Source organism: Syngnathus leptorhynchus, chromosome 8 (genome assembly GCF_054491065.1).
Source record: "Syngnathus leptorhynchus isolate UIUO chromosome 8, UIUO_Slep, whole genome shotgun sequence".
Lineage (NCBI taxonomy): Eukaryota > Metazoa > Chordata > Actinopteri > Syngnathiformes > Syngnathidae > Syngnathus > Syngnathus leptorhynchus.
The window spans coordinates 7,443,705-7,467,609 of record NC_141202.1 but is presented as its reverse complement, the minus strand read 5'-3'; the positions used below and the strand labels follow the sequence as shown (position 1 = coordinate 7,467,609).

Below are 23,905 nucleotides of genomic sequence, written 5' to 3'. Positions count from 1 at the left end.
GTTGCCACACATCTAATTATATGAATGGTCTTATCTGATATAGGTAAAACAGTTTGGAAATGGAAGAACAGAAATTTGACGGGTCTACACTGACACTTCTGATCCGGCAGTATGCCAAGAGAGCCGGCCGGGTGAAAGGGGATACAGACTAGCAAATATGTTTCAAATCCTCCCACATTTCCTGGAATGGAGGTACTCCTCAAATGAGAAAGGGAGCAGCAGTGAAAAAGAAGGGCAAAAAACACACGGCCTGTGCTTTTAAAATCAGACAAGGGTGACTGCTAAGACACTTTCAGTGCTTTCGTGAGTCATGCCCAGTTACGGCCACTGTTCCCTACAAAGCTACTCGCACCAATAAATCCCTGGTTGACCCTGATTGCTTCAAAGGCAAATTCCCCCAAGGGATCAATAAAGTATTCTCATTCAGAGACTTAAAGTGAGCGGCTGAGATCATAACCTTGGGGAAAAAAAGCCAAGGCCTGAAACCATTTATATTATCTTCATAATCATCATCCACTCTGTTTGCTTTTAAACATAGCAACAAAATGCAATACAAGTTGTGAGACTGTCCAGTAAAATAAACTATAAGTCAGGCAAGGTATTTAATTGAATAATAAGAGGAACGCGTGTGCCTCTGCATTTTCACAATTTTTCCGGGATTTGGGGGCGTGGCTAAAATGGTGTTCCTTCTCATACATGATAAGAATTTGAGCTGCTCAGTGATGTACCATATTTTTTTGGAAGTAGCATTTTAAGAAATAGCAATACAGCCTTTCTTCCCACGTTATCATGACACAATGCATTGCACACAGCTCACATACTTTCAAACACTCTTGGCCAGGCAATAAGGACTATTATAGGAAAAAAAAGGTACATTTCCATAATCTTCCCAGTATTTTGGGGACATTGGCACATGATTTTTTTTAATATTGTAATGACTAGGCATAAACCACTCTGTATCTTCATCATGTATTGTATAAAATCATGTCTTGTAAGACCCATTGTTTCTAATTATAGAAGATGTCTTTCATTCTGCATGCGACCCATGCTGTTTGGTTCTCTCTCCTTCTCTTTTCTAGTTTTACTGCCCTTTTCAAAGTTATTCTGAAAGCCTTGGCCCCCATTAGTATTCCGCTTAACACCGGCTCTTGTTTCAAGGAGAAATTGCCAACTCTTCAGCGTGGATCTTGCAATGAGACTATGGTTTGCAGCCCAGACAAAATATTATGATTTACCTGGGTCCGTCACTTTCTTTCTTGCTTTGTATCTGTCTCCCTATTTTACCTCCACCACTTTCTATCTGTGGTTATGAAATGATTTGGTAGAGATTATTTTCAAGTAGATTTTGAAATCTGTGGTTAGGTTTTTCACTCTAGATGACCATCAGACCTTTACTATTGATAATTAATCATAATAATTACAAATTGTTTGAAAGTGATACATTTTGCTCATTGTTTCAAAAGAATAGTTGGTTAATGTTGTAATTGCAGACAAATACTGTATGAAGACTGAAATGACATCACTAAAATTGAGAATTAAATCCCAGTTAGTCAGGGACTGTCTCCTTAAAGCGCTTTTGCACTACACCAGTCACCAACTGTGCAACAGATGTGACACTGGCTTCATAGACAAGGGATTTCAGTCCCTCTTTATTCCAGTCCAAAAAAAGTCATGGATTCTCAGTCTTGATTTTGCACTATTATATATGTGAATGTGCAATTCACTCTCTTTACATGGCAACCTGCACCTTCATGTAAGGCAACAAGTAAAAATGCTTTGTATACAGGATATTCCAAGTTCTACTGCCAAAATAATGACTACAGTACTTTGGTACTACAGTTACCAAAACAATTAAAAACACAAATATCAAATAACTGAACCTCACTACATTATCTACATTTTATCTCCCAGTAACATCTTGGTCATGGTGACGTGGGTAGAGACACTGCTGTTTCTATGGCGATAGACTGATTATAGGCTGTGGGACAGCAACCTCTCTTTACGGCCCAGATGTTGGTGGAACTGACTTAAATGAGAACAATATGTCAGATCCTTATACTGAGACATTTCAGACAGGCAATTTAGCACTTATTGGTGCTCTATATGTAGATGGAAAAGCATCACTGCATACTATGCTAATGATTTGTTTTAGCATGTCGAAGATTGTTACCCGTCTGCCATGAGCTGCTTGGTCGTCAGTGGTAACTAAAATGGTACATTTCCCTCCATTGCTTGAAAAGACATTATCGGAAAGTGAATGACTAAAGACAGCATTGGTGCTGTTTGCAAAAATCCCAAACACAGTCAACAAAAATGAATTGGTGCACATTTTTGCACCAATCTACCAAAATAACGGCCAAAATATTTGTTGGTTGTCAGAGACCTGATCAAGTGTGGTCTTGAGACTCGGGCCAGTCTTGAGTGGGACAACACTACGATTTACTGGGATTTATTTTTGATGGTTGCCAAAACTGAGTGAGTTTTTATTTTTTGACTGAACTCAATTTACTGGAGATTAATTGGTGACATCACATCATTCATTGCTTCCCTCACACGGGGCAGCAGGAAATAACTGCCCCATCCAATGTATCTTAAATAGCATGCTGGCTATTTTGGCTGCTTTGAAAGAGCATTGACCAACCGATTACATCCATTAAAATGCCCGATACTCTTCCGGGCACAAAATGGCACATGAAACAGATTGGCGTGCACAAAGGCTGTTTTTTTTTTCAGGTACTGGTGCTGAGAGAAAAATGAAAGAAAATGGACATTACTCATTGTTAGAAATATTTCAAAAAGAGGGTAAAAGCTATTGCACTGCCATTTCTTTGAACGCAAGCCTTGTTTATTGTGAATTAAATTGAAGTGGAACACAAAAAAAAACAGGAAGAGTCTGAGTTTGAAAAGTGGAGACGCAAAAGAGGGCAGGCAGAAACGCTAGATAAAGCTTTGAGAGGCTTAGAGAGGAAGAGAGCAGAATGAGGAGGAAGCATGGAGGCAGAGAAAGTAGTCAGGGGGGGTGCGGAATCAGAACAGAGAGAGATGCTCTGATAAGTATTGCGGGGAGGAAGTGGGGCTGTCAAGATAAAGACAAACTCAGACAGCGGGAGAAGGAGATTAGAGGCAAGTTTTGACATTTCGAAGAACGATGAAGGTGGGAGGGACAGCAAATAGACTGAGCAATGGGAAGAAGGAAGACAGAGGAGCAAAGGAAGTCTTCAGCGTACAGACCCAGAGGAAGTGGCGTTGGCTTTAAACGTAGTAGTAGCGTTGGCCGCTATAGAGAGCCAGGTCACTCTGGCTTTCCTTTTCTCACAAGCGAAAGCATGTCTGATAGATCTGACACGACAATAAAAGAATAAAAGTTTGCATATTTTGACATTTTCCTCAGCAGTCATTCATTTATCCTACTTTGAATGCCATTTAAGACAGAAAGGCATTGATAGTGTAAGAGAAAATATCATATGGACAGATTGCTGTGACATTTTAAGGACAGATAACTGATAACGTCTTTCTTTAGTCCACATCAATGAGGCAACAGAGGCTCATTCCACTCTGGCTAATTTCTAAAACTGCAGCACGAACGAACGCATGCACGCAAGCTGCATTGGGGTCGACTGTGGTAAATCTTCCCGGCATGCTTACAGTATGCTTGTCCTGCAACTCTACCGTTGTCCTTGGGAGTCTGGCTGCAGACCAATCTGGATTGTCTGGCCCTGATTATGTTCTGTTTGTCAGCAGCTGCACACTATGGGTGTGAGCGTGCTTTTATCACACATACAACAAGCGAATCCAAGTATTGAACGTTATTACAACATCCCAAACAAAACAAATTTACCGAAGCTGTGAAATGACCTGTCTGTAGGAACTATGCATTTTTGCCTTTACCATAGATTTTTTTTTTCTCTCTCTGTTATTGTATTTAAGCCAAGCCGCTTGACCTCTCGTGAAGTGTTCTGCTGTTCATCGAGGGAGGCGCACTTTATAATTTACAATCACTGTTTCTGATTCAAAAGATTTCTTTTCCCTTCGTTACTTGTTTACACAAGGAGGTGGGAGTTCAAATTGTTTTGCCATCTTGGGTTGTTGAACAAACCATTCTTTTTCTTTTCTATAAAAACGCAGCAGAAAGTCCCATTTCATTGTTCGTTGAATAATGGAGTGAGGCCCTTGCTTTTTGATGAAGTGTCACTAGATTTTGACTAATTGTCAAGGCTATTAAATGTATTATGTTGTCTTCAGACAGAACGGCCCCACACTGCTGGTAGATGTTTATTTGACTTTATAAAAAATAATGAGGTGAGGACAGGGCATTGTAAGATTTTTTTTCTCGATGCAGTACAAGACAGTTCTGTGATGTTGTAATGTGTTTTTGTCAAATTAAAACAAAATCCCACAGAGATCCATTATGATTTAGGGGATTCTTGTCAGCAGTGCATCACAGAATTTGCATGTGGCAGAGTGTTCCTGCTTACATTTTACTTAGCAAATGGACTCCACGGTTTTTGGAATCCAAATTTAATTATTGAGGAGATTGCTGACATTTGTTTCCAAATTTTCGGGGGCGCAGCGTCTTCAGTAGTCTTTATCCACGCTGTGTGCAGGCGGCGTGGCACTCTAGGCGACGGAGAAGAAAACACAGCAGCTGCATTCTGCGTATTGCACTCCTCATCGTCATACTGACAGGAATGGTAAAAAGTGGTCTTGAGACTGGTTTCCAGACCAAGATCAATTTCGAGAACTACAACACGACGATAACCAACATTGGCTGTTCAGGCCGCATAGTTGGCAAAACAACAAAATGAATCATCTATTGCATTGATATGTGCAAATAATCAAACAAATATGTACAAAAAGTGAATCTACTGTCTCAATAATATGAATCACTTCATTGATGTCCATTCATAGGCACACCATAAACTGCATGTAATAAAGTAATGACTTTCTAATACTATACATTTGTGTGAGGTAAAGAGCAAACAGGAGTTTGCATGCTGTGACTTGTCCTACCCAAATCCAGAAAGCCGTCAGGGACTCTGCGGCCTCTCAGCAGTGCAGCATGACACAGCAACTAACCTAACTACCAAACAGACACGCTCATCCCCAACCCGTCGTGTGCTTTCTCAACTAAAAGTAGGATAGCGTGTAAAATATCCAAAACGTACAGGGGCAAAAACACGATGTTAGGATAAAAGAGTGAGAAAAACAGAGAGATGCAGATGAACAGACACAAATTTGAGCGTGGAAGTACATTGCGTGATTTGTTCTCCAGAGTGCTAGTGGTGCTAGCTGAGTGTTTTTGGAAACTAGGTCATTGTTCCTCCCACTCATTCTGTCTGATCCGGCACATGGATTTTTTTTTTTATGCACAACCCTCTTGTCCAGTCTGTTAGGGCAAATGAAAAAGTAAAAAGTGCGTATTGAAAATAAAGCAATGTAACACATGCCTGCGTGACAACGCTCTTGTACATTCAAAAACAGACCGATTCACATTCTGACACCACACACACACACACACACACACACACACTGCTTCATTTTGTTCAGTGTCTCCAGAAGTGATCATGCCTGCTAGCCACATGCTGACGCTTCAACTTCTAAATATTCAGCCTATTGACCAGACTCTGAATTATCACTCACAATACCAAAAGAGAAGCAAGGCAAGAAGAGAGCTGTGCAGGCAGTGAATAGCCAGAAAAGAGCGGAAAGCAGCAAAAGCAAGAGAGGATGTCGGAATTGAGGGCAGGAAATGAGGCAAAGAAAGGAACTGAGGAAATGGGGGAGTTTGTCCAATGAAAACCAATCAGGGATCTGAGACAATAAGGAAACATTTTATGTCTTAGCATTCTTAGGGAGATGAGGGTGTAGTCTTGTGAGTTGCCCAAAACTCCATTTTGCACGCTGCAAAGGCTCTTTTAAAGTATGTCGACATCACCGAGATAGAATATATTGGGAGGTTATGTTATCCTGTTTGTAGCTTGCACTTGTGCACCCACTGAAGCAAATCTGAAGATGCCTATTTGTTGGCGTTAACTATCAGATAGAAGGTAATAACGCCAAATACATTTTATTTTGACACCGAGAGCTGCAACATTCAACTCTGTGACCTTAGCGCATGAGCTGAGGGGCTCTCTGATTGAGACTTATTCATTGGTTTGTCTGCTCTGCAATATCCACTTCTTTTGATTTCTTTTTCAGATTGAGGGAGTCCTTTTGAATTTTGCACACATTGATCAGGTGCAATTCATCGTCGATGCATCTGTATTTAAGTCAAGTCAAAGTCAGCTTTGTTGTCAATCACTTCACATCCCAAGACACACAAAGAGATCGAAATGGTGTTACCCACTATCCCACGGTGACAAGACATATAACAAAACATAAAAAAAATACAACACAACAAGTAAAAACAATTTCTTATGTGGACAAAGTTTATTGAAAAAGAGTGAAGAGAAAGAAGAGCTTATCACAATTGACTTTGAGTACTGACACCCTGGAATGGTCACCAGCCAATCGCAAAGTGACAAACATAAATACAAATTTCCTTTGGAAATGGCTTTTATTCTGCAAGTCCACTGCATGCCTGCTGATAAAGTGTCTTTATGGTGGTCTCTCCACACTAACCCGGACCTGCACTAGCCTATTCCACCCTGTCCCGCTGAGTTGGGAGAAAGGAAATAAAAACCTCTACGACACTGCGCTGCAGAGGGGAGAGAGATTTATTACCTGACCCGTGCTGCCTACTGGGACACTATTGACTCCGCTGGCCCTGTGATGCTCCGACACACAGACACACATAAGCAGATGGATGGCTGAGTGGGGGGAAACAGTCAAGTCAAATAAAGAGGTGGAAAAGAACACATTAAATAAGATGAAAGGTGTACACAAATAAAAAGTAAATACAATGTTTTTAAAAAAACAGGAAGAAAATAACAGTAAAATATTGTTTCAATGTAACAACTTTACAACAGACACATTTTATATCCAAGCTTATAAATTGTTTAATAGTATAATATACTTTAACATACAGTATGAATAAATAACTCATATTAAAATATATAATATATCCTGATTTCTAATCATAATGGGGGGTGGCACGGTGGAACACTGGTAAGCACGTCTGCCTCACAGTTCAGAGGTTACGGGTTCGATATATATATATATATATATATATATATATATATATATATATATATATATATATATATATATATATATATATATATATATATATATATATATATATATATATATATATATATATATATATATACACACATACACACACACACACACACACACATACACACACACACCACACACACACACCACACACACACGGTATGTCACAACAATGAAGCAGATAAGGTAGAAGTTGAAAGATACATCTCCACACACACCTTAATGTCCTGGAGAGGCGGGAAAATGGAGATGAAAAAAAGTGTGCACCACAGATGCCATACACATGCACACTAACACTCACTAATCTGTCATGCCAACAAAGGAAGGCAAGCTTGGGCTGCATTTGCATGACAAACTGGCCCTGCTAGGTTGATTGAAGACAAAACAATTTTAGAAGACAGGCTGACTGTGTGGTATGGTGCCTACCACCTCTGGGTGGGCCTCATGACCACCAATTGGAGTGGTTTTCTGTGTGTGTGTGTGTCTTTGTGTGTCTCATTGATCTGCTTGTGAGTGTAAATGCGCATAGCATTCTGAAACATGAGGTGGTAGGGGGATATGGGATTTAGTTTGATGGCAGGGAAACTGAATTCATAGGATTAGAGTGTGTCACGCTGCAGCTGCGTTTGTGTGAGCGTATGAAGTTTAAAGATGTGGGCTTCTTCAGAAAATGGAGAGCAGAAATGCATGTCAAAGCTTGCATGTAAAGAGCGCACTTTGGCTATGTTGGAGCATGTACCGTCTCACCCACTAGAGTGCGAAATGGAGGAAAATACATTGGAGACGAATAAAGGGATAGAAAAGGAGGCTGGTTTACTTTGGACATAAAAGTAGGTACTCGAGGAACAACTGGCAGTGTCCTATAAAAACAATGGGAAGACTAATGATTTATATAATGACCTGTATATGACTGGCATGGTTTTTAGTCATTCCTGCTCAAATCACAAGCTACTAACCTCGTAACGGGTTAAGCTATATTTTAACAAAGATCCTCTTATTTGGCAGCAGATTGACAATTTTTGCATCCATTGAACTTGTGAGTTTTTTGTCAGCCTCTGCTTGAATTTTTTTCAAGGATGTCAGAATAGTTTCGCAGGTGTGCTGTTTGGATGTAAACTGTCTCCCACTCTCATACTAGATCTTGTCTGGAAGATTGGCCAAAGATTCCAGACGGTGTTAAAGTCAGGAGAGAATGGGGGCTGCACCATGAGTTGCCAAATATTGCCAATTATTGCTTATATGCACTTACTTAAGGCCTCTCATAATTAGCAATCATAGTTTTGTCTGGTGTTGTCCGCATTGTGGTTGCTGTAGCTTTTTAATTAACACCAGATCATTTTACGTCATCCCGCAGTAACACAATACTTATCGTTACTTGCAAACATGAATTAATTTAAGATGCTGCACTGAACATTCGATATAGTTGGTGGAAAACGTATTCAACAAACTTTAATAACTTAGTAATATAATCTAACCTTTTACCGACAATAATGGGCATTACGAACAAGAATAATACTCATACAGATTTTGTCTTGTGTGTGTATAATTGTGTTTTCAAAAATGCTCCCATTAGTCATTGCAGAGGCATAATGATTTCATCAGTCTCCGGTTGCATTAAAATGAGAAGGATAAAATGAGAATGGTGAATATCAAAACAGCTTCAGGGTTTTTTTCTGCTAGTGACAAATCCCTATGACTCGACTTCTACTACAGTACATTTGCCTATGTGTTTGTGCGACTCTCATTAGTACTAGGTTAAGGGGGGTTAGTCATCGCAATGGCAGGTTCATTAAATATCTCAAAGCCCACCGTGGACATGGCAGGGTTGCAAACCCCTACTGTTCATGTAATTAATGTGCCTACTTCATGCCCATGTTAGGAACCTCGGTGGACGAGAATATGTGTGGATGCGCTTCGCATTACCAGCATGAATGTGTTGGTTAATGAGTTGTGTGTGTGTGTGTGCGCGTGCGTGTGTATGTGTGAGTGTACACATGGTACGTGCGTGCATGCGTTTAAGCCTGGGTGGTAGATTTTTCTACACAGTTAGGGGACAAGGAACTGTGACTGGGGTGAGCCTCCCTACTGGGTGAGAAAAAGAGGGGAGAGATTAATGAGCGATGAAGATGATGATGACTAAAAGGGGTGCTGAGATTCTTCCAAAGGACTCCTTTCATGATTAATAATGAACATGTTTATCTCATTCTGCCAGATCTGTCCATCAAAACAAGTTTTTTTTTTGGTTATTTTGCCGATTATTGAGATGGATTTTATGGGCGGTATGGAAGATTTGGGTGTATGATCCAAAAAGGAAGAAACTAGTTTATAGGTGCGCAGTGAACGGATCATGTCACAGTTCATTTTATGTTTAAAATTTATACATATTTAAAAACGAAACAAAGCAAAAATTAATGTTATTGTTGAACAAAAAAGAAAAGAGTATTGTGTGCGAATCTGTAACGGGATATTAAAATCATCTGCAGGATGGATGAATTCCGATGTTGTTGAAGACATTTTGCAGGAGACCATTTGTTTGTTGATTGAAGGATGATGTAACGATGTCTCAATAAAGCTTAGGAGCGGGCCACCGAGATACCGACCCAATTGAAATGCTTTTGCATATCCTCAAGAGAACGATTAAGACATCAGAAGAGTATTGCTCAACTGAAACGGTTTTCTTAAGCCCTTTTGCAATCGTATCAAAGCTGATTTGAATGCCATCTCAACACCAATATTAGGTGTGAAGCGTAGCTCGGTTGAACTAACTACCAATTCAAAGCGTGTTCAATGACAACTATTCCGTCTCTGTTGAAAAGTATTCCCAGCTGACTGCATGTCACAATATAAAGATGTGCCAGATGGTTAGCTCAGCTAAAGGCTAACAAATCACATATAGTGTCATATTTTCCAGCCAATATTTCGTTCATGGATAAAAAAATGGAATTACTTTTGGTTATATGAATAGATGACAGCCATGATAATTATTAAAATTTATCCCATCCTTGTTTTTAATTGTTCACGTCTATACATTTGAATCCCTGCAAATGAAATAGCGTCAGTGTTGTCGTATTCTTGGTTCTTTGCCGTTACGGAGTGATTGGATGACTTCCCTGTTGTCCATTGTAGACTATAACGACTGTAAAGAGAAGCTTGGAGGGAAGCCGGGTCCCTGCCAGGGACCCTCGCTGGCCTGGTACAAGCTGTCAGATTCCCGTTTGTACTGCAGAGCCGTAGGATGCAAAGAGGCAGGCAGTAGGGAATGCTGGCTCGGCCGAGACTAGCTGTCAGGGGCGATGTTGTTTATAAACTGTATGCTGCGCGAGCCACCCTGGAAGCTGACAAAGCTATGTGCTATGGCATGTGTTTGAGATCCACGCATTTCGCTAAGGGGTCCAAAAGAAGCGGCTGTGTTAGTGTAGCTTGCTGATTCGTTCTAACCTGAATTTTTCAAAGTTCTGCCAGGATGGTAGCGGGTTAGTTGTGCCGCAACATGTTCCCGCTAACATCCATCTGTCATTCCAAGCTCTGAGCTCAGCATCTCTCACCTCATGCAATGTTTTTATTATATGCCTCAATATGGGCGCTATAGCACTTAGTGTGATATGACCAGATCGGCAGAGAAGAAGATTTCTTGGAATGTTTGGATCTTTTCAACTTGTTCATAATGAGCATCCATCTGTTCTAAACCCGCTGCCCTCACTGGCTGTAGCTTATGTTATGACATTTGTAGATTGATGTAAGAAAGATTACATGAACACGCAGAAAGAATCTTTCTTAGGATAAAAATCATTTGACTTGGAAAAGATAACGGCAGTCAAACAAATTCGAATTGTGCTTGAGGCTACATTTACATTATGTTCCCAATGGCCACGGCAGCCCCCATTTCAGGCCAACGTGGACAAAACGGAAGACAAGACAACAGACGGGATGGCCCAATGCCATGACTGCCCTGTGAAATTTTTTAACGGTCCAAATCTAAAAATGATTTGCCAGTGTTGCCATGGGGCTGATAGTCAAAGGACATTAAGGCACCCAAAACTTACTTAATAGGGCCTATCATAACTTGTAGCACTGGAAACATCCTGTTTGTATTTTGTTTTGTTCTGAACCCATTCTGTAAAATCCATTCATCATCTGAACCGCTTTTCCTCACAAGGATAAGTTGGAACCTATTAACAATTTCTTGGTTATTTATGCGTTCTTTCATACCAAAAAATTGGCCATGCAATATTTATTCTGCTAATACAGCCAACTAACAATGCAAACTTTTCTTGTTAGTACTGGAACAGTTTCCTCTCGTGGCTGTGCTTGCTGTAACATGATGCTACCTCGATGCTTCACCGTGATTAAGGTGCTAGCCTAGTCCTATAGTTTTTTCAGGGAAGTATAAGTAAATTTTTCCACATGCTTTTGTGAGACTTTTTATGTTTTGATTGGTCTTTTTTATTATTTTTGAAGTTGAATGCATTTTGACTTAGTTTAGAAAAATAGTACATGTGAATCCCTTGAGCTACTACTTTATTGTTGTTATAAGCCTCTTGGCAATTTTGACTGGAACTTGTTTTATGGTAAATGCACCTTTGACTTGGTGCTGGACCTTGTTCACAATAAATTGTGGCGTAGCAATGGTTTAGAAATTGTTTCCCGACGCTTTTCTTTAAAGAAACGTTGACATAGTTTGTCATGTTTACACACAGAAATCTTGTTTTAAAGCAAAACTTTAGCCTCAGGTTTTCAACCTTGCATGATTGTTTGTCCTTGTGTATTTTTATTGTTTCACTTGGATTGTCTCGTGGTTATTTTCTGGTGTTTTATGTAATTTGTTATTGTACTCTACAGCCTTAAAGTCAACAGTGTTTGGAATCGATAGTCTTAAGACAACTTGTCATCAAATCCTTTTTCATCAAATGCAAAATTAATTTTGCGGTTTCCTTTTTTTTTTTTTTATTTAATACTTAAGATTTGTCATTGCTCATTCACTAAGTAATCACCAGTATAGCATTCGGACTTGAAGCTACACGACTAGAAATGATTCAATCTTGTAAATGCCACAATTAAATTTGCCAGGCCACAAGATGAACGATGGTCATGAGACTTCACACTAATGTGATTTCTCTGAAGTTGCTTTCCAACAGATATTGTCATCATCTTGGTATGTTGTCTTTTAATGTGATTCAGGGTGTGAAGTCGTATTTTGTACAGTGCTGCTGTTTGCTGTCTGCTGCGGTGAATGACCTAATGCTTTGTCATGTATGCCCTACCGAGTCTTTGATTTTCTTTCTTTGAATCTCATCTATTGAACTTAATAAACAGTGAGTCATTAAGTCACTGCAATGCGACAGGAAATTGTATTCGGTCACCTCAAGTTTTTTTGTAGTGTATAGTAGGGTCTTTATTAATTAATGGCGGTTTGTTGATCACAGACTAGATTTAACCTTTTCCTTTTTTTATGTGATGCTTTTACTAGAAACATCTCCAAATAGCTTGTTTGTGACAAAGTTTTCCTGTATAAGTTTTGAAATTGTGAATGTGTCTTTCAATGCAAAAAGGAATATGTTATGAAGTCATACTACAATCTCATTAGTTTTGACATACCCGGTTTTGTAAAAAAAAAAAGAAAAAAAATCGCGCTTGTCTGAGCACACATGCATGTGCACTTGTAACTCTTGGGACGGAGTCTTAACAGCAGGAGGCTATAACCTACGCTGTCCACACTCTGTGATCACCACTGTTTATAGCTGCATAAAACTCAGTCTGGAGCACGCACACAAACACACACACACAGCACAGCAGACATCCTTGTTCCCTCTGTTTGTATCTCTTTTACCCTCACTTTTAAACACGCTCACACATTTATAGCCGCTGTCTGTCTCAGAAGCTGTGTAATTATTGCCGTCTGGTCTGGGGGCTCTTATCAGTATTGTGACAGAAATGGCCGACAAATACACACACTGACACTTCATGATATACACATTTGCTGTCTCTGCCACCCTTTGTCTATTTTTTTTTTTGTTCTACTTCTCATTATTTGTTGACTTTTCCAGTCTTGACCATGTTCTGTGTTTCCTATGAGGCAGTTAGGGTGAGGTGGTGAGTCAGAGCTCAACCTGCCAAGCCATGTGCCAATTCAGGAGATTGGCATTGAAGCCAGACATGAGCTCATCGGCCCAGCTGGGCAGACAGCCCATTACAATGCTCAGCAGGGCTCGACCACAGGGGTGCAAAGAGCTCCATACATGCTGATGCTCCACTCTCTCTCTCTCTCTCTCTCTCTCTCTCTCTCTCTCTCTCTCTCTCTCTCTCTCTCTCTCTCTCTCTCTCTCTCTCTCTCTCTCTCTGCGTTCCTCCCTTCCTTCCCATTTGTCATCGTGTCTTCTTTTCTCCTCTACCTCTGACTTTGTCTCTTTCTTGATGAGTTTTCCATGTCCTTTAAACTCAAACCGATACATGCCGCCACACCTGCCAATCTCTTTTTTTTTTTTTTTCATTCTCCTGCACAATTTTACTTCAGAAGAAGCTGAGGTGTCATTGCAGTGGTGCCTGCGGCAAAAAGAGAATGGGGGGGGGGGATGTTTTGTCCAATGAAAAGGTGGATGCAAGGTGTGTTTCTCTCGACTTGTTCTTGAGACCCACATAGACGGGTGGGAATGTGCATCCTTTTGGGAATAAAACAAAATCATTAGTCTAGGCTCGGTTGGTGTGCTTGTCTGGGTGTACGCGTGTGCGCCCATGCGTGCATGTGTGTTTGGGTGTATCAAACACACCTGTAGAGACAGGATATGATAGCCCCGTAGCCAGACAAGGGCAAGACACAGCAAATATGATGTGGCATGCCAGATGTTTTTATTGAACGTGACTCCCTGGTCTGCAATCGAACTGTCTGGAGAGGCGTGTATTTTCCTTAGCCCTCTGCTGAAGACATGGAGCTAACAGTTCAAGCTTCAACATTTTGTTTCGCTCTGCTCATTCTGGTCTCTGCAGCTGTTCAGCTTTGTCAGCCAGGAGATGGATGAAGGTTAATTCATGAATATCATAAGGAGAGGTGACTCTGCATTTAGGGCAATGGCGAAAAGACCCATCATAGTGCAGACAGTATGGAGAAAATAATTTTTTGAAATATTTTTTGTCAGAATTTTGATCATTACACTGGTCTGTTGTTGAAGTCCCTGTTTTTGGAATATTTGAAATGTATATAAATTTGCTAGGGTAAAGAAATCATTTTTGGCTGTGCATTGGCCCACATTTTTTACAGTATTTCATCAAAAACCAAGATTTCGCATAACAAATGTTAATTGCATTACAACTGTATTTTGTACATGTAGTTTTAATGCTTTGGCAGACTTCACCACAAGACAAGTTTCCGATTTTTTTGGCAGCATTTAGCATTCATCAAGTTTAACTTGTTTAATTTGTCCTTGCACCATTTTTTTAAAGACGCTTTGCTCTTTGTGTATGAACAAAGCAGAAAAAGTTAGAAACACAATAAAATGTGGTTTTATTCTCTGTTTGACACTGTATTGACATGACATTGAGGTTAATTCACATTAATTGTACTTGAAGTACAATTGCACATACTGATCATTTTTTACGCATCCCAACAAAAATTGTCCATTTCAAATAGATACAGTATTGTACAAATTCCTAATAATCCTTATTATTTTGAATTATGACTAATTTCCTTTCGAGGTTATTTGTCTGACTTTCTCTTTCTGCTCATTGAACAGCTTAATGATCATTTTTTTTCAAAAAAGATTTGTAAAATTGCATATTTTAATATGCACCTCTTTTTTTTCCTGACAGAATGAGGCAATAAGAGGAAAAATATAAACAAGAATACAAAGACAACAGAAACTGTCAGTTTTTAGTCAGTTTGCAATTCTGGGAGAATTAATTCACCGTTTTTTTCAATCTGAGACACAAGATGGCGCTGTAAATTGGTGTTGCCCACCACACACCACTTGGGCTCAAACCCAGACCCCCTCAACCCTTGCTATTGTTCTTTGAAAATTGTGTATGCAAGTGTGCACGTAAGCGTGTGTGTGTGTGTGTGTGTGTGTGTGTGTGTGTGTGTGTGTGTGTGTGTGTGTGTGTGTGTGTGTGTGTGTGTGTGTGTGTGTGTGTGTGTGTGTGTGATTGTCCGAAGATGCAGTCATGGAGGAGGGTAGAGGAACCAATAGACGATGATGCATTTGGTATTCAGGAGGGCCGGTATTTATCTGTCTGCTGGCTGTCTAGTCTGGTCTGGCCTGTTAGTGGTGTCACACTGCATGCTCCCTGGGGGACTAAATTGACGCTCCAGACAGACTGTGCGTAGCTGAGTGTTCGTGTATTGTTTAGTGGTGTTGGGGTATTTGCGAGTAGTCAATTTGAGAGAGAATGCCTGGAATATGCACATGAAGAGTTCTACACCGTATAGATAAATATTTAATGATCATGGTTAGTGTTGCAACACTTATTTAAAGTGTATTTATTTTGCTAGCTGGAGGTCCATAGCATTTTACTGCTGTGTAAAAATAGCAATCCAACAGAGCGAAGACAGTTTTTGAAATATTTAGCATTTGTACTATTGCGATGAGACTGTTAGTTTATTGTTTCTCACAGGATGGAAAAAAAAATAACATCTACTATGTCCTGTCTGTTAGGCTTTCTATGGAGTTTATTTCTTGATCCGCTACTGTGCCAATGATTTGTTTAAGTACCACCTCTAAGGACTATTTATGTCTTTGATAACCTACTGGTCGAAAGTGGCCTTCAGAGTCTGTAAGATTTAAATAACCCAGTTTGTTTTTAAGACTGCTGATGGTACTGTACTAACAAGTGAACAGTATTTGTACAGTCTGTGCGCTTAGATGCAGCGGGCCTCATTCAGAGGGGATATGGTGGGGGTAAAGGGTACATTGGGGGTCACGCCTCTCCGTAGCACATGTGGCCCTGAACCACAAGACTGGTGCGGGGGTCAACTCAAGGTTAGCTTCTTCAAAGGCCTACTTCATTGGTTGAGGCCAGCCAAAACAAGGGAGTGAAACTTGAAGCACTCTTCCCTCCCCCCCAAAAACACACCAGGCTAGCCAGCCCTCTTCTTCCTGCTCCCCTCTGGTCTGTTCGCCCAGAGCCATTGTCAACCACGTCTGTTTCTCTTCTGACTCAAGTCAACGCTTTCAACCACCACCTCCCTCCCCCCTTTCTCCTGGCTAGTCAGACACACACATGCTTGCACATGTATTACTCACTGTCCTGGCCTTTCTCTATTGTCATCTACATGTTCCTGCTTACAACTTTATTTCTTATATTGCATGCACATAACATGCACACGTACAAAAATCTTAAAAGGTCAGATTGTACCCATATCTTACCTTACATGTAAATATATTTATGATACAGAGGAGCCTCGGTTTTTGAGACTTAATCAAGTTCCAGAAGGCTGTTCGAGAAGTGAATCGTTCCAATTCCGAATCATGTTTTCCCATGACAAATAATGGGAAAAAAATTTAATCCGTTCCAAGAAAAAAAAACGCCTTTTTAAAGCATTTTTTCATTTGCGCATTTCTGTCCGATCGCGCAACTGCAGCGCACGCACCACCGAACGCGCAACTGTAGCGCGTCACCGACCGCTCAACTGCACCGCGCTGGTCGCATTATTGTGACAAAGCCGTCGCTGAAGTTTAGAAAATACTTTTTAAGTCCTGATGTACTTTCCAAGATTTAAGTGGACCTCAGTGCGCAGGGAGCTTAATTTTGTCCGATCGCGCAACTGCAGCGCACCGCCGAGCGCGCAACCGTAGCGCGTCGCCGACCGAGCAACTGCACCGCGCTGGTCGCGTTATTGTGACAGAGCGGTCGCTGAAATTTAGAAAATATGTTCAAAGTCCTAATGGACTTTCCAAAATTTAAGTGGACCTCGGTGCGCAAGGACCTTAATTTGGTCCAATCGCGCAACCGCCCGAAGCGCGCCGGCCGAGCGCTCACTGTCGCATTGCTTCAGGAGCGTCTTTATGTTATCGGATGGCTTTACTGCTCCCACATGCTTCATTTGGAGGCATGATTAGACTTGATGTAATCCTCAGAGTAACGAGAATGTAACAACAAACGGAGTCAGTTGGCATGCGGGTCTTCTCGGCTCATCTCGCGAGGTTCGACAACCGAATTTCGTCCGACATCCGAAGCAAAAAATTGTTCGAATACCGAATTATTCGAGAACCGGGACGTTCAAAAACCGAGGCTCCACTGTATTTTTTTAATGCGTGAGTATTTACATATGAATTTGAGACTGCATATTGAAAACAAGAGATTACTGCAATCATCTCAATATTTTCTACGAACAAAGTTTTATCAAATGGAAAACTATGCACGATCGTTGTGATTCGCTATTGTTTGTATGTCGTGTCATGCACTTTACTTTCGTGTACTTGGCAGTTTTTCTAAGAGATTAGTCTCATGTCCAAGAAGGCAACAGTGCGGTCCTCCTCTCGAGTATTATGATTGGTCAGCATAGCTGTCAGTTAGTGTGGGCGGGGTTAAACCCACCCGGCTCTGTCCTGGTCTAATTCGAAGACAGCTGCTCACGGCGGCGGAGGAACTGCAAGAACTGCACAATGCAAAAGCTGCAAGAAATGGCTTAACCTGAAATTGGCAAACAATTCACTTTCCGACTCCATCCTGAGAGAAAATGGCGTGAGAAAACACCGTGGAAAATACGGGCAAAACTGACGCGAGTCAGCCGAAGCGGCGGACTCTGCTGCCGCTGCCTGGAAGTTTTTCGTTGTTTTCCCGTCGGGGCTCCCCGACGGTGGCGGCGGCGGCGGCTCTCTCCCCGGAGCGGTGTCCCGGTCCACCAAGCCCCATGCAAAACCTAACAGCTCCTGGCGGCTCCGGCAATTCCAATGTCACCTGCTCCTGCAACTGTACCGCTTCCCAACCACAGGGAATGGAGATATGTGAGTATCATACTTGCCGTTTTTTTTCCTCCCCCGTGACCTTAAATCCGGCCCTGCAGAGACAGACCATTGGAGTGCCTAATCCGTTTTATGTAGACTTTCAAGTGTGGTGCAGTTTGAGACGAGACGCATGTTCCTCCATGAAACCGGTTCGTTTGTTATTACTGTCAAACAATTTTGTCTTCTCAGAAAGAAAGAAAAATGGGTACTTCAATTTTCCGTGCGTCAGCGCAATACAGTAGAAACTTTAAAGCTTTGTGACAATTGATATTGATCATGGCTTTTGATGCGACTATATGACTTTCAAGTTAAAAGAAGTCAGAAAAAAGGGTGACGGTATTTTTAGCTCATTTAGTTATAGCAGGCACTTGTATTACATGGACAAGCAAACAGAGAGGTCTCCAGTCACAATAGCCTATTAAATGATTCATGCATTAGTTGACGTTTTTTGCACACATTACTGATGAGATATGTTTTTAAGGCAAGCGACTTGACAGCTGTTTTGTCTTACGGTAGGTTGTTTCTTTGACATACACCCATGTTTAGCTGACATCTGTGCACCATAGTATAAGAGATCCCTACACAGGGTTAAATAGTTGGCAGTCAGCACTAACAGGAAACGCTGCAATGGTATGATATGTCTGTCTACTGTCTGAGGAACCCACGGAGAAACTGTCATTATCAGCTCGGCTTCAATTCTGCCTGTTAGATCCACTGCAGATGCTCCTTTATTTACGACTTGAGACAGAACAGACAAATATACCAGATAGGAGAAATGCAGAGGACACACAATGTTAGTCAAAGACAAACACACAAGAGGTAAGTTCCCAAGCAGGCCAGAACCATTATAAAAAGATGACTAACATGGAGATGGAGAAAGCTCCAGACAGACGGGCAGGGTCCAGTCATGTGTTATTTCCACTTGGGCCAAGGCCAAGCTCGGGCAACGTGGGGTGAATGCAGGATATTAGATTTAGATTTGGCAGCAGAGTGTGGCTGCAGTGACGCCACACTGTAACCAAGAAGTGTGTGTTTGTCTGGCACACTGACTCATGGCTCACCTGGCACTGACCGGCCATGTCGCGTCATCCAGTTTATTGCTTGCCCCGTGGGGGAAGTCAGGGATGCAGGTAAAAAAAAAAAAAAAAAAGGTGAGTCCCATTAGATCAGTTTAATTTACTCCCAACTTTTTAATGTGTTGCTTTGATCTTTTGATTTATTACAGCAGTCTGGCAAATGTTTTTTTTTTTTTTTTCAAAAATCTATTTAGCTTAAATAACTCTTCTTTGATATTTTTGTTGCATCTCCTTAATCATATTAACACATTACTATTGAGCACTTCCATTTATTCATTGATGTTTAAAAATCTTTGTCTGCAGTCTTGTCAAACAGGGTTTGCAAGGCTGTAGCTCATGCTCTGCTGAATTCTTGACTTGAGACAAGCTATTCCTTTTTTTTTTCTTTTTCTGAGCTGAATATGCACATTTTGAATAGCAATTTCACATCACTAAAATTGCAATGGTTTTGAAAGATCACAATACTGCTGAAAGAAATGCTACATTTGTTAAACACTCGATACATCCATCTTAAATGGCTCACTTTATCCTTTTTACTTGAGAGTTTGCAAAGATGGCTGCGCTAACCCTAAACCGGAAAAGGGTAAGCCGCAAAAGCCCCCAGAGCACATGATGTCATAGCGTTTTATGCAAAGAGGCCATTAAATCGCAAGTAAAATACATCCTTGTTTTTATTGCAAGGAAGTTATTCGTTGAATTTAGGATTCTGTCTGCTGTCTTGATTGCTACTACATGACACTAAAAGACAACTTCCGAGACACTTTAGACAAATTCTGAAAAAGAAAAAGACACCCCCCCACCCCACAACCCCTTGTAATCGATCGCTGCGTTTACAGCACAGTGTTGACTTTGTTCAGTTCCACACTACTCGCATCACTTTTGGGCGGTGTGTTTTGTAGCTAAAATCAGTACCATGAAAAAAAACCCCCACATTGAATACTTGGCTAATGGCTCTTAACCACTACAGCAACTCAGGCTCAGCAACACTGCAGAAAAGTAGAATGATGAATAACCGCAGCACACATAGCTAAGTCACAACAACAGCAAGTCACGTCAATGTAATATCCACCTTAGTTTTTCTCCTAACTAACATGTGTCAGATGATACATTTGACCAATGAGGGATCATCAGTGGTTTATGTCAACCACATTTTGCTCAGCACCCCAGCTTGAACAGGTTCTCCAAATCGTAATACCTGCTTTCGCGAATGGGAAAAACTAGTCAGGTCAAATCAAATAAGAACAGCCAATTGGCAAATACATGCTAGTGATTTTCAACCTTTTCAAAAACAATCATGTCATTTTTTATTTTTTTTTATGTAGTACTATCAATCTCTTACTCCACTTAACCAGCCCTGTCAGTTACAAGAATTTTGTCATACTGGCCAGGAAAGAGAAACAAAAAAGCAAATGTGAAATGAAATCTTTTATATTTAGATATAGTTTGGAGATGACAAAAGACTGAATGAACCTTAGTAATATATTTACAAGTACAGTGGAGCCTCGGTTTTAGGACTTTTAAAATATTGTATAAATTTTAGCGACGGCTCTGTCACAATAATGCCACCAGCGCGGTGCAGTTGCGCGGTCGGTGGCGCGCTACAGTTGCGCGTTCGGCGGTGTGTTACAGTTGCGCGCTACAGTTGCGCGTTCGGCGCGATCGGACAAAATTAAGCTCCCTGCGCACTGAGGTCCACTTAAATTTTGGAAAGTACATCAGGACTTTAAAAATATTTTCTAAATTTCAGCGGCCGCTCTGCTACAATAACGCGACCAGCGCGGTGCAGTTGCGCGGTCGGCGACGCGCTACGGTTGCGCGTTCGGCGACGGTTGCGCGGTCGGCGGTGTGCTGCAGTTACGCGATCAGACAAAAATGCACAAATAAAAAAAAATGACGTTTTTTTTTTGTTTTTTGTTTTTGCTTGGAACTAATCAATTTTTTTCCCATTATTTGTAATGGGAAACATGATTCAGAATTTGAACGATTCACAGCCTTCTGGAACGGATTGTGTTCGAAAACCGAGGCTCCACTGTATTTCGCCATGCGTTCTGTCAGCGTCCGTCTTAGTCACAGCTATGTATATTCTCTTTGAGGAAGGGAGGCACTGTGTTGCTGTGCCTGAATGTGCCTCTGTGTTTGTACCCGTCTGCAGTCAGGGCCAGCCAGCTTGATGTAAATGGTTTGATCAGTTTGCCTGCGTGTAAATAGTGTTTGTGTGTAGGTGGCTTGCAAGGTCATCGTTCAAGTGCTCCTTGGCCAGCACACGTAAATGACGACTTGTTGACGCTCACTGAAAAACGTACAAAGGATAAATGCGCTCACATTTACACTTGGACAGACGTTCAATTACACACACGCATGGAGGAACTGTAGTTACAGTCAATATTTACTCTTTTGTCTACAGCCAGGCAAGTTCACAATAATGTGGGGGGGGGGGGGGGGGGGGGGTTAAATCGGGATATTGTTTTTAGTCAGATGAATATATGTCACTCATGGGCTTTCCAGATCAACTTGGATGCAGACTTGGATCAATATACTCTATATTCCTTTGAGATCTCCTAATTTCACATTGAAGAATGGAACCTCATTCAGTTTGACACCTACCGTAAGCTGAGTAAAAGATTTGTCATGTGAATAGCATTATGAAGTTGACCTGAATGGTTTGGAAGGTGCTGTTTACATTGGCGCTGTACAGACTTTCAGATCTAAGATGTGCTGCCAACAAACACCACCTGAGCAATTGTGACTGAGAGTGATAGAATCTACAGTACAAAGAAAACTCTAGACTAGTCTTAGTATCCCAAAATGAAGTTTTTCGGGTTTTTCTACCAGAGGTTTTTGAGATATTTTCATTTTAAGTTTGACCTATAAAAGCTTCGGTTCGAGAATAGGTGAATCGGCACGTACCGAGCCAGAGGTAAGCTAGAGTTCACTCTTTCCTCAATTGTTAATGACTATTGATTTGAAAGCGTATTTGGGAGCGGCAACGCTGCTTCAACAAGGTGGTTCATGTGTTCTATCAGTTTTTAACCAAAGTAAATAAAAAAACAAAAACAATAGCTTGTTGCTGGAATTCACTTTTGGACTTGACATGGCCAAGTTTCCAGTTTTCCTTCAAGACATCTCCCAAGTCATCACTAAATCAACACCAACCATTGATCTTTTAATTCTAGTAAGTTCTGTTATGTAACTCTAGATTGTCATTATATAATTTATTTTATAGCTACGGTGTCTCTCTCGCCTCCACGCTGGACATTTATCCACGCTGGCCACTCGGGTCGCAGGTGACCTCACTCACCCATCCCATGGCCTCTTCTGACTGCTGCCATCAGGAAGGAAAGGTCAAAACTAGCAGACTCAAACAGAGGTTCTCATAGCAGGCGGTCGGGATCGACCATATTGATTGCAGTGTTGATAATCTAATGTACATGTTTTAGACCAAGTACTTTATTAACAGTTTAGTTCATTTATTACAGCACTGCAGGTCTGTTATTTCAGGGTTGTTGTATGTCATGTATGCGTAACACATCTGACAATAAAGTCACTTGAACTTGAACAAACAAGTTTCTCAAAACTGAATGTTGATTTTTATCGCCTCGCTGAAAAAAAATCCAACAACACATCTGTTCCTGTGTTTGTTTTTTGGTTGTGCGTTAAACCAAACAAAACCGGAAAGCGGTGTTTGTGATGCAGAGTAATCATCTTACCAGCTTTTTTTTTTTTTTCATGGCGCATTAGCGTTGACTCTACTTCCAAATACTGCTGTCATTTTACAGACAATAATTGCAATTGGCTCTGTATGCTTTATTCAGAATGACGAGGTAAAGTATACTTTTTTTTATGTGTGTGACTGAAAGAGAACAAGGAGAATGTTGGCTTTTGAATCAAAGTGGAGCATTATTTCCAAAGACACGGTGCAGATTGTTTCTGTGCAGTTGTTCAGAGTTAGCAGAGTAGGTCAATTTAACTTTAACAGTCCTATGTAGTAAAAAGTGAAATTTTTGTGTCCTTCCTGTCGTGGGTTCACCGACACTCCATAACACTATAGCATCAATAGCACCCAGCCACTCTGGCTGCTGGGATCCCCTTTGTGTCTCGATTCTGCACCCCCATCCAACACACACACACACACACACAATAAATGCCCTTGGGACCCGGGAAGCAGATTTTGTAGTCGTCGTGTTTTTGAGACAGACCATCCGTCAAGTGTTATGGTGGGCAGTCAGTGGATGGGAGTGGGGAGTTTCCTCACATCTGTTTACTCACAGTTTAAGAGTTCCGGCGAATGAATCAATGTGCTGCGCATCCCATGACTACAGTTTTGTGGATGCAATGCCAAAGTGTTGCACTCCAGATGCATGGTGACTGTAAACAAAAGCACAGGGTTGTTGTTGTTGTTTTTGGGGTGGGGGAGGTCTTTATTTATTTTTTTGGGCTTCACTAGCAGATTGTCTCCGCCCACCACAGAATTCAGCTAAATTTATTAGAGCATACTTATTATGCTATTTGTTTGTTCCCTGTTTCACTGCATTGACAGTTCAAAACATAGAATATTAAAAAAAATCAATTTAATAAGCTACCCCCGCTCACCGGTTTTTCCACTCACGTGGGGTGTAATACATTTTCTTACATGTTCAGAGAAAAATGCAAGCACAGTAAATTTCATGTATGGGCATGTTGTGTTTTTGGGATTTACTGTGGCTTTTGAAGAAGCTT

The 23,905-nt window shown here is 41.0% G+C and overlaps 1 protein-coding gene across 2 annotated transcripts in view; it reads left to right on the top strand.

Moving 5' to 3' along the window:
• LOC147052229 (low-density lipoprotein receptor class A domain-containing protein 4-like) overlaps positions 1 to 23,905 on the top strand; it is a 92,199-nt gene that overhangs the window by 49,465 nt on the left and 18,829 nt on the right. The window contains exon 1 of one of the 2 annotated variants that reach the window (XM_085919406.1): positions 17,252 to 18,113. The exons of the other annotated variant lie outside the window; for it this stretch is intronic. Coding sequence (XP_085775532.1) covers positions 18,020 to 18,113 — 94 coding nt within the window. The 5' untranslated portion in view covers positions 17,252 to 18,019. Of the gene's footprint in view, positions 1 to 17,251; positions 18,114 to 23,905 lie in introns of those variants that run through there. 2 annotated transcript variants of the gene reach the window in all.